Source organism: Oncorhynchus masou, chromosome 23, assembly GCF_036934945.1.
Source record: "Oncorhynchus masou masou isolate Uvic2021 chromosome 23, UVic_Omas_1.1, whole genome shotgun sequence".
In the NCBI taxonomy this organism is placed as follows: domain Eukaryota; kingdom Metazoa; phylum Chordata; class Actinopteri; order Salmoniformes; family Salmonidae; genus Oncorhynchus; species Oncorhynchus masou.
Genome location: NC_088234.1, coordinates 51,217,266 through 51,235,847, shown reverse-complemented (window position 1 = coordinate 51,235,847; position 18,582 = coordinate 51,217,266). Strand labels below are relative to the sequence as shown.

General features: G+C 42.3%; 1 protein-coding gene across 1 annotated transcript; it reads right to left on the bottom strand.

The window, feature by feature from the left end:
• Positions 1-225: 225 nt before the first annotated feature.
• asrgl1 (asparaginase and isoaspartyl peptidase 1) lies at positions 226-16,677 on the bottom strand. The gene is made up of 7 exons (XM_064932442.1): positions 16,572-16,677; positions 15,668-15,856; positions 9,545-9,687; positions 8,954-9,108; positions 8,666-8,787; positions 815-925; positions 226-686 (listed from the first exon to the last, which is right to left on the bottom strand). Exons 2-7 carry the CDS (start codon positions 15,852-15,854, stop codon positions 472-474), a joined length of 933 nt encoding a protein of 310 aa, XP_064788514.1. The 5' UTR covers positions 15,855-15,856; positions 16,572-16,677; the 3' UTR covers positions 226-471.
• Positions 16,678-18,582: the final 1,905 nt, after the last annotated feature.

Sequence of the window (18,582 nt, the reverse complement as noted above, 5' to 3'; positions counted from 1 at the left end):
CATGTAAAATAACCGTTGGACAATATCTTGATGTTCTGCACCATCTAGTGGAGTAAACTGAGTGGCACATGACCTTTGCCAGCAGGCCACAGTACATGTAAGGGACACACACTCCACGTGTCAACTTTGTGTGTAACTCTCTGCTAGTATTTATGCATGTCATGACCAACCATGGCTGTTAAGGACTCCAAATGAGGCACTGAAAACCCCTCAAAGGACAGCCTGTTTGTTTTTAAAACACACTTTATTCCTTCAGTGACATTTGGCAGTTGATCAACACTTTCCAAATACTGGCTCTAGATATGAGCATTGATCTGAGGATTAGACTAAATGGAAATAATACTGATTGCCAAAAACACAGTTATGGTAAGAGTCTAGTGGATGGAAAATGTTCAATTCAGTTTACCTATGCTTGTTAGTAGGGTTTCTTTTAGACTCTCTCTCAACACATACGTGGACGTGAAGTATGTGTTAGTAGGGGTCGTCTATGTTCTTTGTGAAGTGTTCTCCAGTGTACAGGCCATAGTGGAGTGTTTGTTGCTGGGCTGCAGCCCAGGCCATCTGCAAGCTGCTGAAGCGGACAGACCATTCACCCTGGGGGTCTACCACCACCACTCCCCCCAGACCTCCCACCCTGTCCTTCATATAGGCCAGGGCCTCGTCTGCTGCTGCCTCCGCGCTGCGCCCTGCAGGGGACACACCAGGGACGGAGGATAAATGGATGAATTGACACATGGATGAGGTTATAAATGGATGGAGTTACTGAAGATTGCATGTCAATCAATTGTTTTATTTCATAAATCGTGTGTGTTACCTTGCTCCATGTGGAACAGGATGAGTCTAGCCAGAGTGACCTTCATGATGGCTTCACCCTCGCCCGTCGGGGACACTGCTCCAACCCTGTTATCAGCATAACCCCCACACCCTGAAACACATACACACTGATTTTCACACACTATAAGAGGGAAACATCTGCTACATGTATTGACTTTCATGTGGTCTTAAAGCCTGTTGGAATACTTGAAAAATCAGTCTTCCGTAATGAATTACCAATCTGACAACTGGATTAGTAGAAGTGGTGTGGAAACCTTTTCTAGCCTTGATAGCGTGGCATAGCTGTAACATACCTGGTTGTCTGAGGGTGCAGTTTCCACTTTGAGCCACTCGATGGCGAGGTAAACAATAGAATAGACTACATTTACAGAATGCTCTTTACAGGTACCAAAAAGAAAAGTTGTAAACAAACAGAGTGTAAAAAAAATCCCCTGCACCTTTAAGGGTATTTTCTTGACAAGCCAGTAACCTTTTTTGGTGCTCTCCCCTTGGGTGTCAGGTGACTTTCCAAAAAAGAGGGGAAAAAACGTAATATGGAAAAATATTGTATCTATATGGAAAATACATTGGACTTGAAAAAAGTAATCAAAATAAACTGTTTTGAGAAAAAATTTCAACCACAGAATTATGATACCAATTTTCAACATAGACAAACCTTGTATAAAATGTTGAATTTGACCTTTGAAACAATGTCAGATCATCAACATTATACACACCATTAGAATAAAACAAAAAAAACAACAGTAGGCTGGGCAGGACGTCCTACTGAAGAGTTGATCTACAACTATTCATTTGGTATCCTATCTAGGGATTTAACCAAGCCCGGCTTGTCAGTTACAAATATAAAAGCTTACTACCAATGTGCCATCAGGGAGAATAATTATTGAGAGATGAACTGCAACAATAAATCATCAATGATGGTTATTTAGGCCTTCATAGCATCTGCAAAGTCATCAACAGCTATTGTTTCAATTTAACCCAGGGTTCAGCTATTAATAGACAACAAATTACCAAAGCTTGAAACCCTAGGCCTGATTACTAATGTAATCTTCAAGTTAATAATTAAGATGTTGGATTTACATCAACATCTCATCCAAAAATCCAAGTTAAAGAATAGGACTAAATGATAGAGGAAATGATGGTTGACATGACTAATTATGTATACATTCCAATCAGAACTGACTAGTCAAAATGCTATAATGTACTGTACATGTGAATTTTCTCTCTTGCTCCCATTCCCAATTGTATATAATGTAGTCAGGAGTTTAGTAACAATGAAGGTCTGTTCCTTAGTTCATTCAGTTGTACAATCTCCAGGTGGCGGGAACGGCCCATCTCCAGACTGTCTAGAATGTTGATTTATACTGACTGGCCTTGACTTCGTGCTGATAACGCGAAGGCTCCAGAGCTGGAGGGCCCCTCTACTTGTGAAATAGATAGAACGTTTAGAAAACGCTGACGTCATTTTCAGTTTATAACCTGTGGAAATATGTGTATGTGGTTAGTACTCACTTGAATTAAACGCTATTTACCTGGCTTTTAAGACTGGTCTCGCTCTACTTCATGCATAATTAATGAACTTACACCTCATTAATGAATTAGAACGAGTGTGAATTTGATTTGGCTATAAAACATACAGGAATTTAGAAATTCCACTATCACTAAATCAAATCAAACTTTATTTAAAAGGGAATTTAAAGTTTGATTAGATTAAGTCCTATTCTTTAGCTTTGGTTTTGGTTGAGTGTAACGGTTGTCGTCTAGAGACAGAGAGGACCAAAGCACAGAGTGGTTAGTGTTCATCTTTTTAATGGAAAACTGAACACTTCAAAAACACAAAACAACAAAGTGGCAACCCGAAAGAGTTCCATCTGGTGCAGACACACAAAGACTGAAAACAACCACCCACAAACAGAAAACAGGCTACCTTAATATGGTTCCCAATCAGAGACAATGACTAACACCTGCCTCTGAGAACCATATCAGACCAAACAAGAAACCCAACCTAGAAACACAAAACATAGAACACCCACCCAACTCACGTCCTGACCAACTAAAACAAAGAAATAACAAGAACTGGAACCAACATATCAATTATTCATTTGTAGACAAACTGGAATTAAAGCCAGACTAAATCAGTGGCACAATATATATATATCTCCTTCATATGTTGATATTTAGTTGCGGTACACTTTTACAATACAGTAAATAGACTATTAACTGGTCGACAAGTTAACAAATTAGATGTTGGATTCACATCTACAACTGTACCAAAATACAATTTAAAGAATAGGATTAAGAGTATTTGAAATGTTCTAATCAAAATGTATTAATAATTTATGTCCACTATTGCGCTAAAGGATTAATACCATTCGCCATTCACAAAGGTTCAGTTAGGACAGATGTGAATACAGCACTAATTTAACTTTTATTTTAAAAAGTGTTCTCACTATCGCCCCCTTTGATAAAAACAGGTATTAAACGGTTTTCCAAAATTATGTTGCGATGGAAATTCTCTTTGTGTGTATCAGATCGTAAGTTTAGCACAATGCTGCTTTGTAATGACCTTTCTTGGTTGGGTTCATGTGAGTGACAGATTGACTACACAAAGGACTAAACCACAGTATCACTCATAAGAAATTTGTCAGTACACCTAGAACAATGATCTGGAACTTAAAGGAGTATTACAATATCTCAGTTGCAAGGTAAGAAGCCTGGTGGGGTATCAGTCAGTCACATGTAGGAACCAACCATGGCTTATATGACCCCCCCCCCCCTTTTGGAGTTTCATCAGGCTTGTATTGAGTTAGTGAACCTCTCCAGTAATGACAATAAAGATTGCTTCATTTACTGTGATTTGAGTCCTCAGTGGTGAATTTCCACAACATTGTCGTCCCGTCTCGAGGCTTACTTACCAAAATTGGTCCACAAGGGCCAAAGCTGGATTGTGAAAAAGTGCTTATGCTCGGGTAACCTCCGTCTACATATCTTAGATGCCTCATTAGAAACAACAGCTCCTTGGCCTGCATTATCTCTCCATGCAGAAAAAGCTTTTAATAGACGAGAATGGTCATACAGTGCCTTCGGAAAGTATTCAGACCCCTTGACTTTTACACATTTTGTTATGTTTTAGACATTTTTGAAAATGTATTCAAAATAAAACAGAAATACCTTATTTACATAAGTAAGTATTCAGCCCCTTTGCAATGAGACTCGAAATTGAACTCGGGTGCATCCTGTTTCCCTTGATCATCCTTGAGATGTTTCTTCAACTTGACTGAAGTCCACCTGTGGTAAATTTTATTTATTGGACATGATTTGGAAAGGCACACACCTGTCTATATAAGGTCCCACAATTGACAGTGCATGTCAGAGCAAGAACCAAGCCATGAGATGGAAGGAATTGTCCATAGAGCTCAGAGACAGGATTGTGACATGGCAAGGATCTGTCTGTAGCATTGAATATCCCTAAGAACACATTGGCCTCCATCATTCTTACATGGAAGAAGTTTGGAACCACCAAAACTCTTCCTAAAGCTGGCCGCCTGGCCAAACTGAGCAATCAGGGGAGAAAGGCCTTGGTCAGGGAGGTGACCAAGAACCTGATGGTAACTCTGACAGAGCTCTAGAGTTCCTTTGTGGAGATGAGAGAACCTTCAAGAAGGAAAAACATCTCTGTAGCACTCCATCAATCAGGCCTTCATAGTAGAATGGCCAGACGGAAGCCACTCCTCAGTAAAAGGCACATGACAACCCGCTTGGAGCTTTCCAAAAGGCACCTAATCACTCTCAGACCATGAGAAACAAGATTCTCTGGTCTGATAAAACCAAGATTGAACGATTTGGCCTGAATGCCAAGCATCACATCTGGAGGAAACCTCGCACCATCCCTACGGTGGAGCATTGTGGCAGCATCATGCTGTGGGTATGTTTTTCAGTAGCAGGGACTGGGAGACTAGTCAGGATCGAGGCAAAGATGAACGGAGCAAAGTAGAGAGAGATCCGTGATGAATAACCGCTCCAGAGCACTCAGGACCTCAGACTGGGGCGAATGTTCACCTTCAAAACAGTACAACGACCCTAAGCACACAGCCAAGACAATGCAGGAGTGGCTTTGGGACAAGTCTCGGAATGTCCTTGAGTGGCCCAGACAGAGCCTGGAATTGAACCCAGACAGAGCCTGGAATTGAACCCAATCGAACATCTCTGGAGATACCTGAAATTAGCTGTGCAGCAACGCTCCACATCCAACCTGACAGAGCTTGAGAGGATCTGTAGAGAAGAATGGGAGAAACTCCCCAAATACAGGTGTACCAAGCATGTAGCGTCACACCCAAGAAGACTCGATGCTGTAATAGCTGCCAAAGGTGTTTCAACAAAGTTCTTATGTAAATGAGATATTTCAGTTAGTTTTATATTATTCAAATTAGCAAACAGTTCTAAAAACCTGTTTTTGCTTCATCGTTATGGGGTATTGTGTGTAGATTGATGAGGGGGGAAATGTCATCCATTTAAGAATAAGGCTGTAACGTAACAAAATGTGGAAAACGTCAAGGGGTGTGAAAACTTTCTGAAGGCACTGTATCTCTGGTCGGTCTTGGAACATATTGGAATTGGCGCCAATTTCATTAATATGATTAAAATAATATATGCCGATCCCTAGCCATAGTTCTAACAGGCAATATCCACTCTGCTCCTTTCAGAATGACTAGAAATAACAGACAAGGCGATCCAATCTCACCTGTGCTTATCGTATTATCCATGCAACCCCTGGCTGAGGCAATATGCCAAATTATAGGAAATAACACCAATTTCCATCAAATCTACTGATCATCTCATTGTATGCGGATGATATTTTACTATATCTAGACAATGCATCTCAATCGCTTCCAAATGCATTGATGACCATAGATTAATTTGACGGATTTTGATGAAGCTGAATTTATCTAACCAAATCAGCACTAGTGCCTCTCAAGACCCATTGTAAGACTCCATCTCTACCAGTAGTGGTCAGTCACCTTATTTGTATTACAGCATATTGGATGACTCTCATTCATATTCCATTCACCCACTTCAATGTAACAGCGATAGGTTTAGGCTATTACATGATACTTGATTTTCCCATATTCCCATCATGAGGTTGCTACAACCTAGCCGATGAATAAAAGTTTACAACGTAGGTGCACACAGGTCGAGAGACACATTTGAGGTGACGGACAGTGACACATAGACAGTGTCATGCAATACCGCCTTGCACACTCTTGCCTGCATCGAGCTGATATAGGGTATAATCATTAGTCCAACAGTTGCAAACAAGAGTTTACATTGGACAAATTCAGGTATGTTTATCCCAGTTTTGTTCAGTTTAAGAAACATTCCTCAGAATTGACGGAATGAATACACCCCTGATCACACGTAAACACAGTTCACTTTCATAGCAGCCACGTTGTATTCCTCCTCACATCTATGTGCACTCCTCTTCGAAACCTCTGCCCTTCGTTTGCAGACTTCAATGCACAACACATCAGCTGTACGTGATCAGGTGAAAAAAAATCAAAGCCAAACCGCCACACACAGCCTAAATCATTTTCACCATATTAGCTAAAGTAATGTCATAGCTAATAGAACTAATGCGTTAGTAAACCCGCTACAACCATGCAGTAATGTTACAGCGTAACGTTCGTATGTAGTTACACCGGTGGGCCCCAGTGGCAATAAATTAGTATTACCAACAGCATACATTGACTGGGAAGAGTTCCAGTGTTGTGTTGTAAAGTCATAGCCAGCTAGCTAACATAGCATCCCCCTGTTTGAGCAGGGTGTTTCAGTTGGCTAAACTAGACAGCTGCATTTGCTAGCTAAGTAAATGAAACTGAAAAAGAAATTCTTCATTTTGGAAGAAATTAATTTGTTCAAAACTGTTCAACGGTTGTTGTTCTCCCTCTTTGAGTAAACTACTCAACATTTTATATACTGCAGTGCTAGCTAGCTGTAGCTTACGCTTTCAGTACTAGATTCATTCTCTGATCCTTTGATTGGGTGGACAACATGTCAGTTCATAATGAAAGAGCTCTGATAGGCTGGAGGAAATCCTCTGGAAGTTGTCATAATTACTGTATAAGTCTATGGAAGGGTGTGAGTACCATGAGCCTCCTAGGTTTTGTATTGAAGTCAATGTACCCAGAGCAGGACGGAAGCTAGCTGTCCTCCGGCTACACCAAGGTGCTACCCTATAGAGTGCTTTTGAGGCTACTGTACACCTTATTTGCAAAAGTGTGTTTAAATCAAATATTATTTGATTTACAGTCAACACTCACTACAGAGTTCCAAACTGCCTCTGGAAACAATGTCAGCACAAGAACTGTTCGTCGGGAGCTTCATGAAAATGGGGTTATTCATCTGGCAGTGTGACCAATGAATCTGGGTTTGGAGCCAAAGCCAGGAGAACGCTACCTGCCCCAATGCATAGTGCCAACTGTATAATTTGGTGGAGGAGGAATAATGGTCTGGGGCTATTTTTCATGGTTCGTGCTAGGCCCCTTAGTTCCAGTGAAGGGAAATATTAATGCTACACCATATAATGACATTCTAGACGATTCTGTGCTTCCAACTTTGTGGCAACAGTTTGGGAAAGGCCCTTTCCTTTTCCAGCATGACAATGCCGTAGTGCACAAAATGAGTTCCATACAGAAACATGGTTTGTCGAGATCGGTATGGAAGAACTTGACTGGCCAGCACAAGAGCCCTGAACTCAACCCCATCAAACACCTTTGGGATGAATTGGAATGCCAACTGCGGAGGAGGAGGCTATTATAGCAGCAATGCCTGTGATTAAGGAACGAGATGTTCCACGAGCAGTTGTCCACATACTTTTGGTCATGTAGTGTATATAAACAGCTTTTGGAAAGCACCATATTCTGACCTATCCATTAAAGTATGTTCAACATATCTAATTGAATCTGAACGACCCTTTAACTGGAATACAATATGGACAAATATGACCTTGGCATCCCATAATCCAAACCATCAATTTATCGGTTCTAAGTTTGTTCACAGACTGTATTTAACACAGAGGAAACGTTTTACGATAAAATTGGCCCCAACTCCCAACTGTTCCCTGTGTTCCCTAAATCAGATAGGCACATTTCCAGGGGAGTCCCTTGAAGTTAAATGCTTCTGGGGCAAAGTTACAAACTGTATTTGAAAGTGCATTATTTTATACTGTGTATTCAATGCTTTGCATCTAGTGTGTTACTTAACGATGATGGACTCTTGAATCTCTCAATCTGAGAAGATTACTGCTGACAGGCAGCATTGCTGCAAAATAAACAGGCTCGTGGATGGGACAAGGGGGGTGAGTTGGGGATATCTTTGTTTGTTTGTACTTGTAACCTCCCTGATATTTTTAAAAACTTTGAATGGAATCTCAACTGCAATTCAGGTCATTTGGTGGTGCTATTATATGGAGTGCAGTGTTTACCCCTGTTCTGTGTATGTGCGTAAATGTATGTGCATATGTTGTGTACGTACTGTATGCCTGTGCACTTTTATGAAGCAATCTATAAGTTTGAGGCAGCAGTGTGTGTTGTTCAGAATTATGGCTGTAATAATCTCCATAGTCAAATATTAACCCAGCAGGTCGTGAGTGAGTGGCTCAACACCACCACACATTCCTCCACGTCTCAGCGGTCAGGGTTCACCAAGCCACTCAGCTTTCTGGATCACTGTTAAAGCTGCAGGTCTCTTCCTCATTTCCCCACTCCTCTCTTTCTCTCTCCTACTTCGTCTCCACATCTCTTTACCTCATAAGACATAACATCAGATGTCTCACCGATACATGCTGTGTCCCCCACCCTGCCCTCCATCTTGTTCAGCATGCCACCGGTGGAGGTGGCACAGGCTATGTTTCCCTCTGCATCCACTGCCACCGCCCCTACCGTACCCATCTTCCCCCTGTGACAGACACACTTCAATTAAAAATGTCATTAACATCTATCATACCATGCTATGTTCAATCATGTCACACTATCATACATCTCATCATGTTACGATCCATTTCAATATCTACCTAATGTATTCAACTCTATGGTATGAAATATCATGTCATGCTTTATCCTACATCTGGCACTCCACCGGGTTGGCATCAGCTGCCAGGTTCTTCTTCCAGCGCATACGGGCATACTCTGTGATCAGTGATTCCTCTGGCACCTCGGGTACACCCATCGACCGGGCAAACTGACTGGCACCCTCTCCAGTCAGACACAGATGGCTCGTCTGCAATGGGGAGCGGGCTCATTCAATGGGGAACAATGTTCAATATGTAGAGAATATACTGTACCTCACTTGCTTACGCGTGAGAGAGCGCTGTGGGAAAGTGCACCGGGTTTCAATAAACAGATGACGCAACACCTGACAGCGCAATGCCTCTCCCCCATTTGACCTAGATAGTTTGTGTGTATGCATTGATATGTAGGCTACGTGTGCCTTTAGATGAAAAAACATTTTTTGATATAGTTCTGTCCTTGTCCATTAATATTCTGTATTATGTCATTATCATGTTTCATGTGGACCCCAGGAATAGTAGCTGCTTCTTTTGCAACAGCTAATGGGGATCCTAATAAAATACCAAACACCCTGAACTGCTGTATGATTAACACTTTGTCTAAGCAAAGTGTGTGTGCCTGTGTGTGTGTGTGTGTGTGTACAGTACCTTGTCCATGACCAGTCTGGCCAGTTGGACAGGATTGGCCACTTTTCTGACCGCAGAGACAGCTCCGCTGGCCAGATATCTCCCGTCCATCACGATGGCGTCCATCTCCACCTCACCCTTAGCGTTCAACACAGAGCCTCGCCCTGATGCATGCAGAGATACAAGAGGACACAGAGACATGTCTTCAGATTATGGCGCCGACGGCGATGGCAGCATCGCAACGAGCTCTTCAGCAACTCTGCAGTATTTTGTTTGTTTATGTACTATCGTTTACTTTATTAGCTCAGGAATTGTTGTGTCATTACATACAGCCGGGGAGAACTACTGGATATTAGAGTGGCGTTAACTAACCAGAACTACCATCATTACGACTTCCCTGGAGCAGATCCCATGATTATTCCCTGAGAGCAATCAAACTTATTCCAGAGGCCACCCCAAAACAACGCCGGCGAAGGAGAGGCACTCGAGGCGGTCTTCTAGTCCGACTCAGGATGCGTGCACACCATCCACTGCACCAGAGTATTTTACCCGCTAATGTCTAACCTCTGGATAATAAAATATGCAAACTGGAAACCACATATCCTGAGGCTGCATTTATTGTAGCTGGGGATTTTAGCAAAGCAAATACGAGGAAAAGGCTCCCTAAATTCTATCAACATATTGATTGTTGTACTCGCACTGCTAAAACCCTTGACCATTGCTATACTACCTTCCGGAATGCATATAAGGCCCTCCCCCGCCATCCATTCGGCAAATCAGACCATGATTCCATTTTGCTCCTCCCCTCTTATAGGCAGAAACTTAAATAGGAAGCACCCTTGGTGAGGCCTATTCAACGTTGGTCTGACCAATTGGAATCCACACTTCAAGAATGTTTTGACCACGCAGACTGAGCTATGTTCAGAGAAGCTTCAGAAAAATAACATTGGTGAATATACCGATATGGTGAAGGAGTTTGTCAAGAAGTGCATAGGAGATGTTGTATCCACTGTGACTATTAAAACCTACCCCAACCAGAAACTGTGGGCAAATGGGGCAATTCACGCAAAACTGAAAGCACGAACCACCGCAAGAAGACTAGGAATATGGAAGAATACCCACAGTGTAGTTATTCCCTCCACAAAGCAATCAAGCAGGCTACACGTCGGTATAGGGACAAAGTTGAGTCCCGGTTCAACGGCTCAGACACGAGACGCATGTGGCAGGATCTACAGACAATCACAGATTATAAAAGGAAAACCAGCCACGTCGCGGACACCGACGTCTTGCTTCCGGACAGGCTGAACACCTTCTTCGCTCGCTTTGAGGATAATACAGTGCCACCGACACGACCCGCTACCAAGACCTGTGGGTTCTCCTTAGGCGTGGCCGACATAAGACCTTTAAGCATGTTAACCCTGGGCTGCCGGCCCAGATGCTAACCCTAGCCGTGTCCTCAGAGCATGCTCAGACCAGCTGGCTGGTGTGTTCACAGATATATTCAATCTCTCCCTATCCCAGTCTATTGGCCCCACATGCTTCAAGGTGGCCACCATTGTTCCTGTATCTAAGAATGCAAAGGAAATTGAACTAAATGACTATCGCCCCGTAGCACTCACCTCTGTCATCATGAAGTGCTTTAAGAGTCAAGGATCATATCACCTCCACCTTACCTGTCACCCTAGAACCTCTTCAATTTCCTTACAGCCCCCAATAGATCCACAGACAATGCAATCGCCACAACACTGCACACTGCCCTGTGCTGCCCTGTTTGGAAAAGAGGCATACCTATATAAGAATGCTGTTAATTGACTATAGCTAAGCATTCAACACCATAGTACCCTCCAAGCTCATCATCAAGCTCGAGGCTCTGGGTCTGAAGCCCGCCCTGTGCAACTGGGTCCTGGACTTCCTGACGGGTCACCCCCAGGTGGTGAAGGTAGGAAACAACGCCTCTTCAACTTTAGGTGTTAAGCCAAATTTCTTCAGCCTCCTAAACCACTCAAACTTTTACAGATGCACAATTGAGAGCATCCTGTCGGGCTGTATCACAACCGCAAAGCTCTCCAGAGGGTGGTACGGACTGCCCAACGCATTACCGGGGGCAAACTTCCCGCCCTCCTGGACCCCTACAGCACCCGATGCTATAGGGTGGCCAAAAAGATCATTAAGGACATGAACCACCCGAGCCACTGCCTGTTTAACCCGTTATCATCCAGAAGGCGAGGTCAGTACAGGTGCATCAAAGCTGGTACCGAGACTGAAAAACAGTTTCTATCTCAAGGCCATCAGATTGCTAAACAGCCATCACTAGCATATCAGGGACGGCTGCCTATAGACATAGATTAGGGATCACTGGACACTTTTAGAAATGGATCAATAGCCACTTTAATAAATGTTCCGTATCTAGCATTACTCATCTCATATGTATAAACTACACTCCACACTATTCTACGGTATCTTAGATTGCGTTTACATATTGCATCACCCATTTCATGTACTGTATTCTATACTCCACCACTGACGGTTAAACAGTCATCTCCAGCACATCAGATGATGCTGCCTATAGACATAGAATAGGAATCACTGGCCACTAAGGAAATGAAACACTAGCCACTTTAATAATGTCTCCGTATCTTGCATTACTCATCTCATATGTATAAACTGTACTCTTAGTCACTTTAATTGTTTGTAAATATTGCATCACGCAGCTCAGTGGGTGATGCTATATTCACCCAGTTCAGTTTCTTATAATTCCTGACATTTAATCTAAGTAAAAATTCCCTGTTTTAGGTCAGTTAGGATCACCGCTTGATTTTAAGAATGTGAAATGTCAGAATAATAGTAGAGAGAGATTTATTTTAGCTTTTATTTCTTTCATCACATTCCCAGTGGGTCAGACGTTTACATACACTCAATTAGTATTTGGTAGCACTGCCTTTAAATTGTTTAACTTGGGTTGAACGTTTCGGGTAGCCTTCCACAAGCTTCCCACAATAAGTTGAGTGTATTTTGGCCAATTCCTCCTGACAGAGCTGGTGTAATGGAGTTAGGTTTGTAGGCCTCCTTGCACACACATGCTTTTTCAGTTCTGCCCACAAATTTTCTATAGGATTGAGGTCAGGGCTTTGTGATGGCCACTCCAATACCTTGACTTTGATGTCCTTAAGCCATTTTGCCACAACTTTGGAAGTATGCTTGGGGTCATTGTCCATTTGGAAGACCTATTTGCAACCAAGCTTTAACTTCCCGACTGATGTCTTGAGATGTTGCTTCAATATATACACATAATTTTCTTCCTCATGTTGCCATCTAATTTTGTGAAGTGCACCAGTGATAAAATAATTTAAATGTTGAAAGACAATGATTAAATAATTCCACTCTGAAGCCTTTTAACTGTATGAAATTGATTAGAATCATAAAATTATAATCTGATGATGTGTGTAGTTTAAGTCAGAATTAGGTTAAACAATGTATCTGAATAGTGGAATCTTGTATGTGGGGGCCGAAGAAAGATACCGAGAACAATTAGCCTGTGTTTGAAACGACCTGGCTAGGCCTCTGAGGAACCTATGAGAGCATAGGGAGTATTTCTCAAGGTTTCCCTAATCTCGGGGGAATGGAACTGTCGGCTGGGCCGTGATCCACAGTGGTGAGAACTAGAGATAAAACGCACCTACTGTTTGTGTTGGACACATGCTGTTTGTGTGGAAGTATGTGCATGGAATACATGCTGTTTGTGTGGAAGTATGTGCATGGGATACATGCTGTTTGTGTGGAAGTATGTGCATGGAATACATGCTGTTTGTGTGGAAGTATGTGCATGGGATACATGCTGTTTGTGTGGAAGTATGTGCATGGGATACATGCTGTTTGTGTGGAAGTATGTGCATGGGATACATGCTGTTTGTGTGGAAGTATGTGCATGGAATACATGCTGTTTGTGTGGAAGTATGTGCATGGGATACATGCTGTTTGTGTGGAAGTATGTGCATGGAATACATGCTGTTTGTGTGGAAGTATGTGCATGGGATACATGCTGTTTGTGTGGAAGTATGTGCATGGAATACATGCTGTTTGTGTGGAAGTATGTGCATGGGATACATGCTGTTTGTGTGGAAGTATGTGCATGGGATACATGCTGTTTGTGTGGAAGTATGTGCATGGGATACATGCTGTTTGTGTGGAAGTATGTGCAAGGGATACATGCTGTTTGTGTGGAAGTATGTGCGTAGGATACATGCTGTTTGTGTGGAAGTATGTGCGTAGGATACATGCTGTTTGTGTGGAAGTATGTGCGTAGGATACATGCTGTTTGTGTGGAAGTATGTGCGCAGCTATAAAATGGATGTCTTTGTATATTGGACTTCAGTACAGTTTATTCAGAGAACGCCATTTTTGCATAAACTGAGTCTTTGACTAATTATTATTAAACCCAAGGTCTTACAGATCTTGGGGATTGGTCAGAGCTATTGATTGTCAGTTATTATCATTGGGATTGAAAAGTCCCTCCTGCAGCAAAGCACCCCCACAACATAATGCTACCACCCCCGTGCTTCATGTTTGGGATGGTGTTCTTCGACTTGCAAGCCTCCCCCTTTTTCCTCCAAACATAATGATGGTCATTATGGCCAAAAGTTCTATTTTTGTTTCATCAAACCAGAGGACATTTCTCCAAAAAGTATGATCTTTGTTCCCATTTGCAGTTGCAAACCGTAGTCTGGCTTTTTTATGGCGGTTTTGGAGCAGTGGCTTCTTCCTTGTTGAGTGGCCATTCAGGTTATGTCGATATAGGACTCGTGTTACTGTGAATATAAATACTTTTCTACCCGTTTCCTCCAGCATCTTCACAAGGTCCTTTGCTGTTGTTCTGGGATTGATTTGCAGTTTTTGCAACAAAGTACGTTCATCTCTAGGACACAGAACACGTGAGCGGTATGATGGTTGCGTGGTCCCATGGTGTTTATACTTAGGTACTATTGTTTGTACAGATGAACGTGGTACCTACAGGCGTTTGGAAATTGCTCCGAAGGATGAACCAGACTTGTGGAGGTCTACAATTGTTTTTCTAAGATCTTGGATGATTTATTCCCATGATATCAAGCAAAGAGGCACTAAGTTTGAAGGTTGGCCTTGAAAAACATCCACAGGTACACCTACAATTGGCTCAAATCAGAAGCTTCTAAAGCCATGACATCATTTTCTGGAATTTCCCAAGCTGTTTAAAGGCACAGTCAACTTAGTGTATGTAAACATCTGACCCACTGGAATTGTGATACAGTGAATTATAAGTTAAATAATCTGTCTGTAAACAATTGTTGGAAACATTACTTGTGTCATGCAACTATAGTTTGTTAATAACAAGAAATTTGTGGAGTGGTTGAAAAATGAGTTTCAATGACTCCAACTTAAGTGTATGTAAACTTCCGAGTTCAATTGTATACTGTACCCTATACTATGCCACTATCTTCGTCCAATCCCGCTCTGATGTATATGTTTATCTATTCTTTACTTAGATGTGTGTATTTTGAGTATATGTTGTGAAACTGCACTGTTGGAGCTAAAAGCGCACGCATTTTGCTACACCCGCAATAACATCTGCTAAACATGTGTATGTTTATTTTAATGTTTACCTTTATTTAACTAGGCAAGTCAGTTAATAACAAATTCTTATTTTCAGTGTCTAGGAACAGTGGGTTAACTGCCTGTTCTGGGGCAGAACGACAGATTTGTACCTTGTCAGCTCGGGGATATGAACTTGCAACCTTTTGGTTACCAGTCCAACGCTCTAACCGATAAAAGTGACCGATAAAAAGTGACCGATAAAATGTGATATTCTTTATCAACCTTTCTTTATCCAGGTGTCATTGACAGTAAAATCTGGTGGCACTTCATTTTATGGTACAGTTTCTACTGATGTTTAAAACAACAACAACCAAGTACAAGATAAATGAATACTTATTTGGTAATTCCGTGTTAATATTGTGTAATTATTACCATGGAACCATGTACCAAGTAAATATAGGTGGAGCTATTTACCTTATCTGATCCTATTGCTGATCTCAGAGGGGCCAGGTGGTTTTTCTCTGGCCATGTGACCTGGCTAGGAAAGACTCCAGGCCCTAGTCATAGGTGTGTGTTTACCTGCGTTGTAGTGGTGGTCATTCTCCAGCAGAGTGACGGCCTCCACCACAGCATCCATGGCACTGCCCTGCCCCTGGAGTTTGGAGAACCCCCCCCTGACTGCAGCCTGGACCCCAGCACAAGACAGCTGCACACGCTCTTTAGGGATGAACCCCGCTCCCCCATGGACCACCAACACAGGCAACATGTCTGCCAGAGAGGCCCGGGAGAGAGAGAGATGGTAAGACAGGTACAGCAAATTAAAGAGGTTATACTAAAGAGGTTTAAAGAGGTTTGTGTTACACATGGGCTCATGGGGATGGCCACATAGTTTAAATATCAATCTTGAAATTGAGGTGTCCTGATTTACCCAGTGTCTAATATTAAGGACATTTTGGGTAGATGAACTAGTCACCACCAAAAAACCTGCTTGAAACCATTGTTGGGTGAGAGCTGGGCAGGAACAAACGCCAGCACTGTAGCTCATCACGACCAAGCGGTGGCCACTGGTGTACATCATACTCCTCATTGTGCCAGACTGCCAGTTGTTTTGTTTGGTCAGGAAAATCTCCTGTCCCGTGCACACGTAATAATAGTTTCCATCCATTAGCATTGAAACGGCAGTTACGTTTCATATTATAGTGTAGCCTACTCGATATAATTTAAACCAGTTGTCACCACAATTTGTGCAAAGGAATAATTGAATGCATCCGAAACGAATGAAGTTGGACTTTAAGCTTCGACACGACCAAATGCATTCATGCAGCGCCGAACAAATAAATAGCGCAATGGACACACATCGGAATGTATGTGAAAAATAACACTATTCGATGTTGACATAATATACATTTGTATACACACGGAGAGAATGTGCACTGATCATTTTTGCTGAGAAATGTTTCTAGTGTTTATATTTCTTTCTTACCAGATAATCGGTAGACGTTCAGTTCTCATCAACTGCGCTGCTATATATGTACTAGTCTCCCGTCATCAGCACTTCCGCTTCTTCGACGAGGTTTAACGGCGGTTGGCAACCAATAAATATTGCAACCCCGCCACCTCCTTGACTGGAGTAGAACTCCCTTATACTTTTCTGATTCCCAGCCCAATGAGCTCCTCTACAATTAACACATACCACTACTTTCCCCAATACTACACAGTCCTTTGTCTCATGCCCTTCTGCACACTTCTCACACCTTGGAACCCCCCTCCTACACACTGCTGCTACATGCCCATAAGTTGAACACCTGTAACAACGTAATGTGTTCGGCACAAAAGCTCGTACAGGATAACTTACATATCCTCCAAACCTCACTTTGTCAGGCAAAGAATCAACATCAAAACAAAAAATCAGACATTGACTCTGTTTCACCACTCTCCCCTCCCTGTCTGCGTCCCCCACCCTGTCTGTGTCACACCAAACGACGAGCATCACAAACACCAGGAATCTTCCTCTTCAAGTTGGTCAACCTTTACATTTACTGCTACCCCAGTTATCACTCTTTTCAATGGCACCCTTTTCTTGAGGGCAAAATAACTCACATTACTTAACCCCGTTTGTTTAACGCTGAGGGCCTTCTCCCTCTGACCAGCAGAAACAACAATTATCACAAGACCACTTCTGGTTACCCTCACCAATTCTACAGCACCCAACTCTGTTTTCACCCACCCTGTAACCACAAATGGAACAGCCAAAAGTCATGGGTCCACTTTTTCCAAAACTTCACTCCTACTGTCACACTCATCTTTTCCTGACCCTTGGTGAAAGCCTCGGCCCGAGAACTTCACCACACCTACCACATCCAATACTTCGACCTCATACTGAGTATTTTTCACCACTTTAGCTGAGACAGGTAGAAAGGTCCTCTACAAGCCAATTTGTAGGCTATCCCATGTACAGTCTCCTACTGCTCGGTGAACGGCAATTTAACGTATGGCTCTAGCAGTGGCGTCAAGATATCACCATATCAACATACAAGTTATTTTTAAGTTATGTCTACAAGCTATTCGGGGCTAATAATGAACCCCAACATAAATTCTTATTCGTATTCTTATTATTGTTCATTATTAGGCCTTGGAACAACAATGTGTATCTTGTGTTGTTTTTAAAATGCTACCATATGTTGCAAGGAAGCATTGTGTAAACCTAAATAAGAAACAGCCAAATGTTTAATTTTCAATCATCCTGGGCTACAGCGAAACTAGCCTATGCAGCACCCCTAAATATTGCACATTTGTAGGGTGACATATTCCTAAATCAATGGTGTTATAGGCCTGAACGTCAATAGTTGTTTGTCCAGTGAATAGCTTCTATTATTGACCGGTACGTGCTGCCATCTGCTGGTAGGCTGATATTGTGTACGAATTGGGGCTGTTTCTTTGAAAACATGATTTTCTTGAAAGCTGGATAGCCTATGACATAAAATCCCCATTCGCTGCTACAAACCTAGACTTTCTTAGCATGGAATCGCCGGCTGTTATTAGATTGAGCTGCAAATCCTGTAGCACTACACATACTGTCGCATAGCTGTGAAACACCTGCGTCTGACTAAAGTGGAAGACTTATGATATGAAAGGAAAATCAGTAGTACAACTGAATGCATTCAACTGAAATGTGTCTCCCGCATTTAACCCAACCCCTCTGAGTCAGAGAGGTGCGGGGAGCTGCCTTAATCGAGCACCTCAAACAGGCAGCCAACAGACAGGCTACAACTCTGTTGGAGCTGAATTCAATGAATGAGACTATAATATGTAGTATTATACAACGGCTTCGTTTCGTGGCTATGACCATATTACATCCACGAAAAAAATGTCATAACATATGGTCTCTCAAGTGGGTATACAATACAATGGGTGGTTTAGAATTCCCGTTGTTAAGAGTTTATCCTGCACATGATATAGGCTACTAGACAACATACACATGGCCACATTCATAA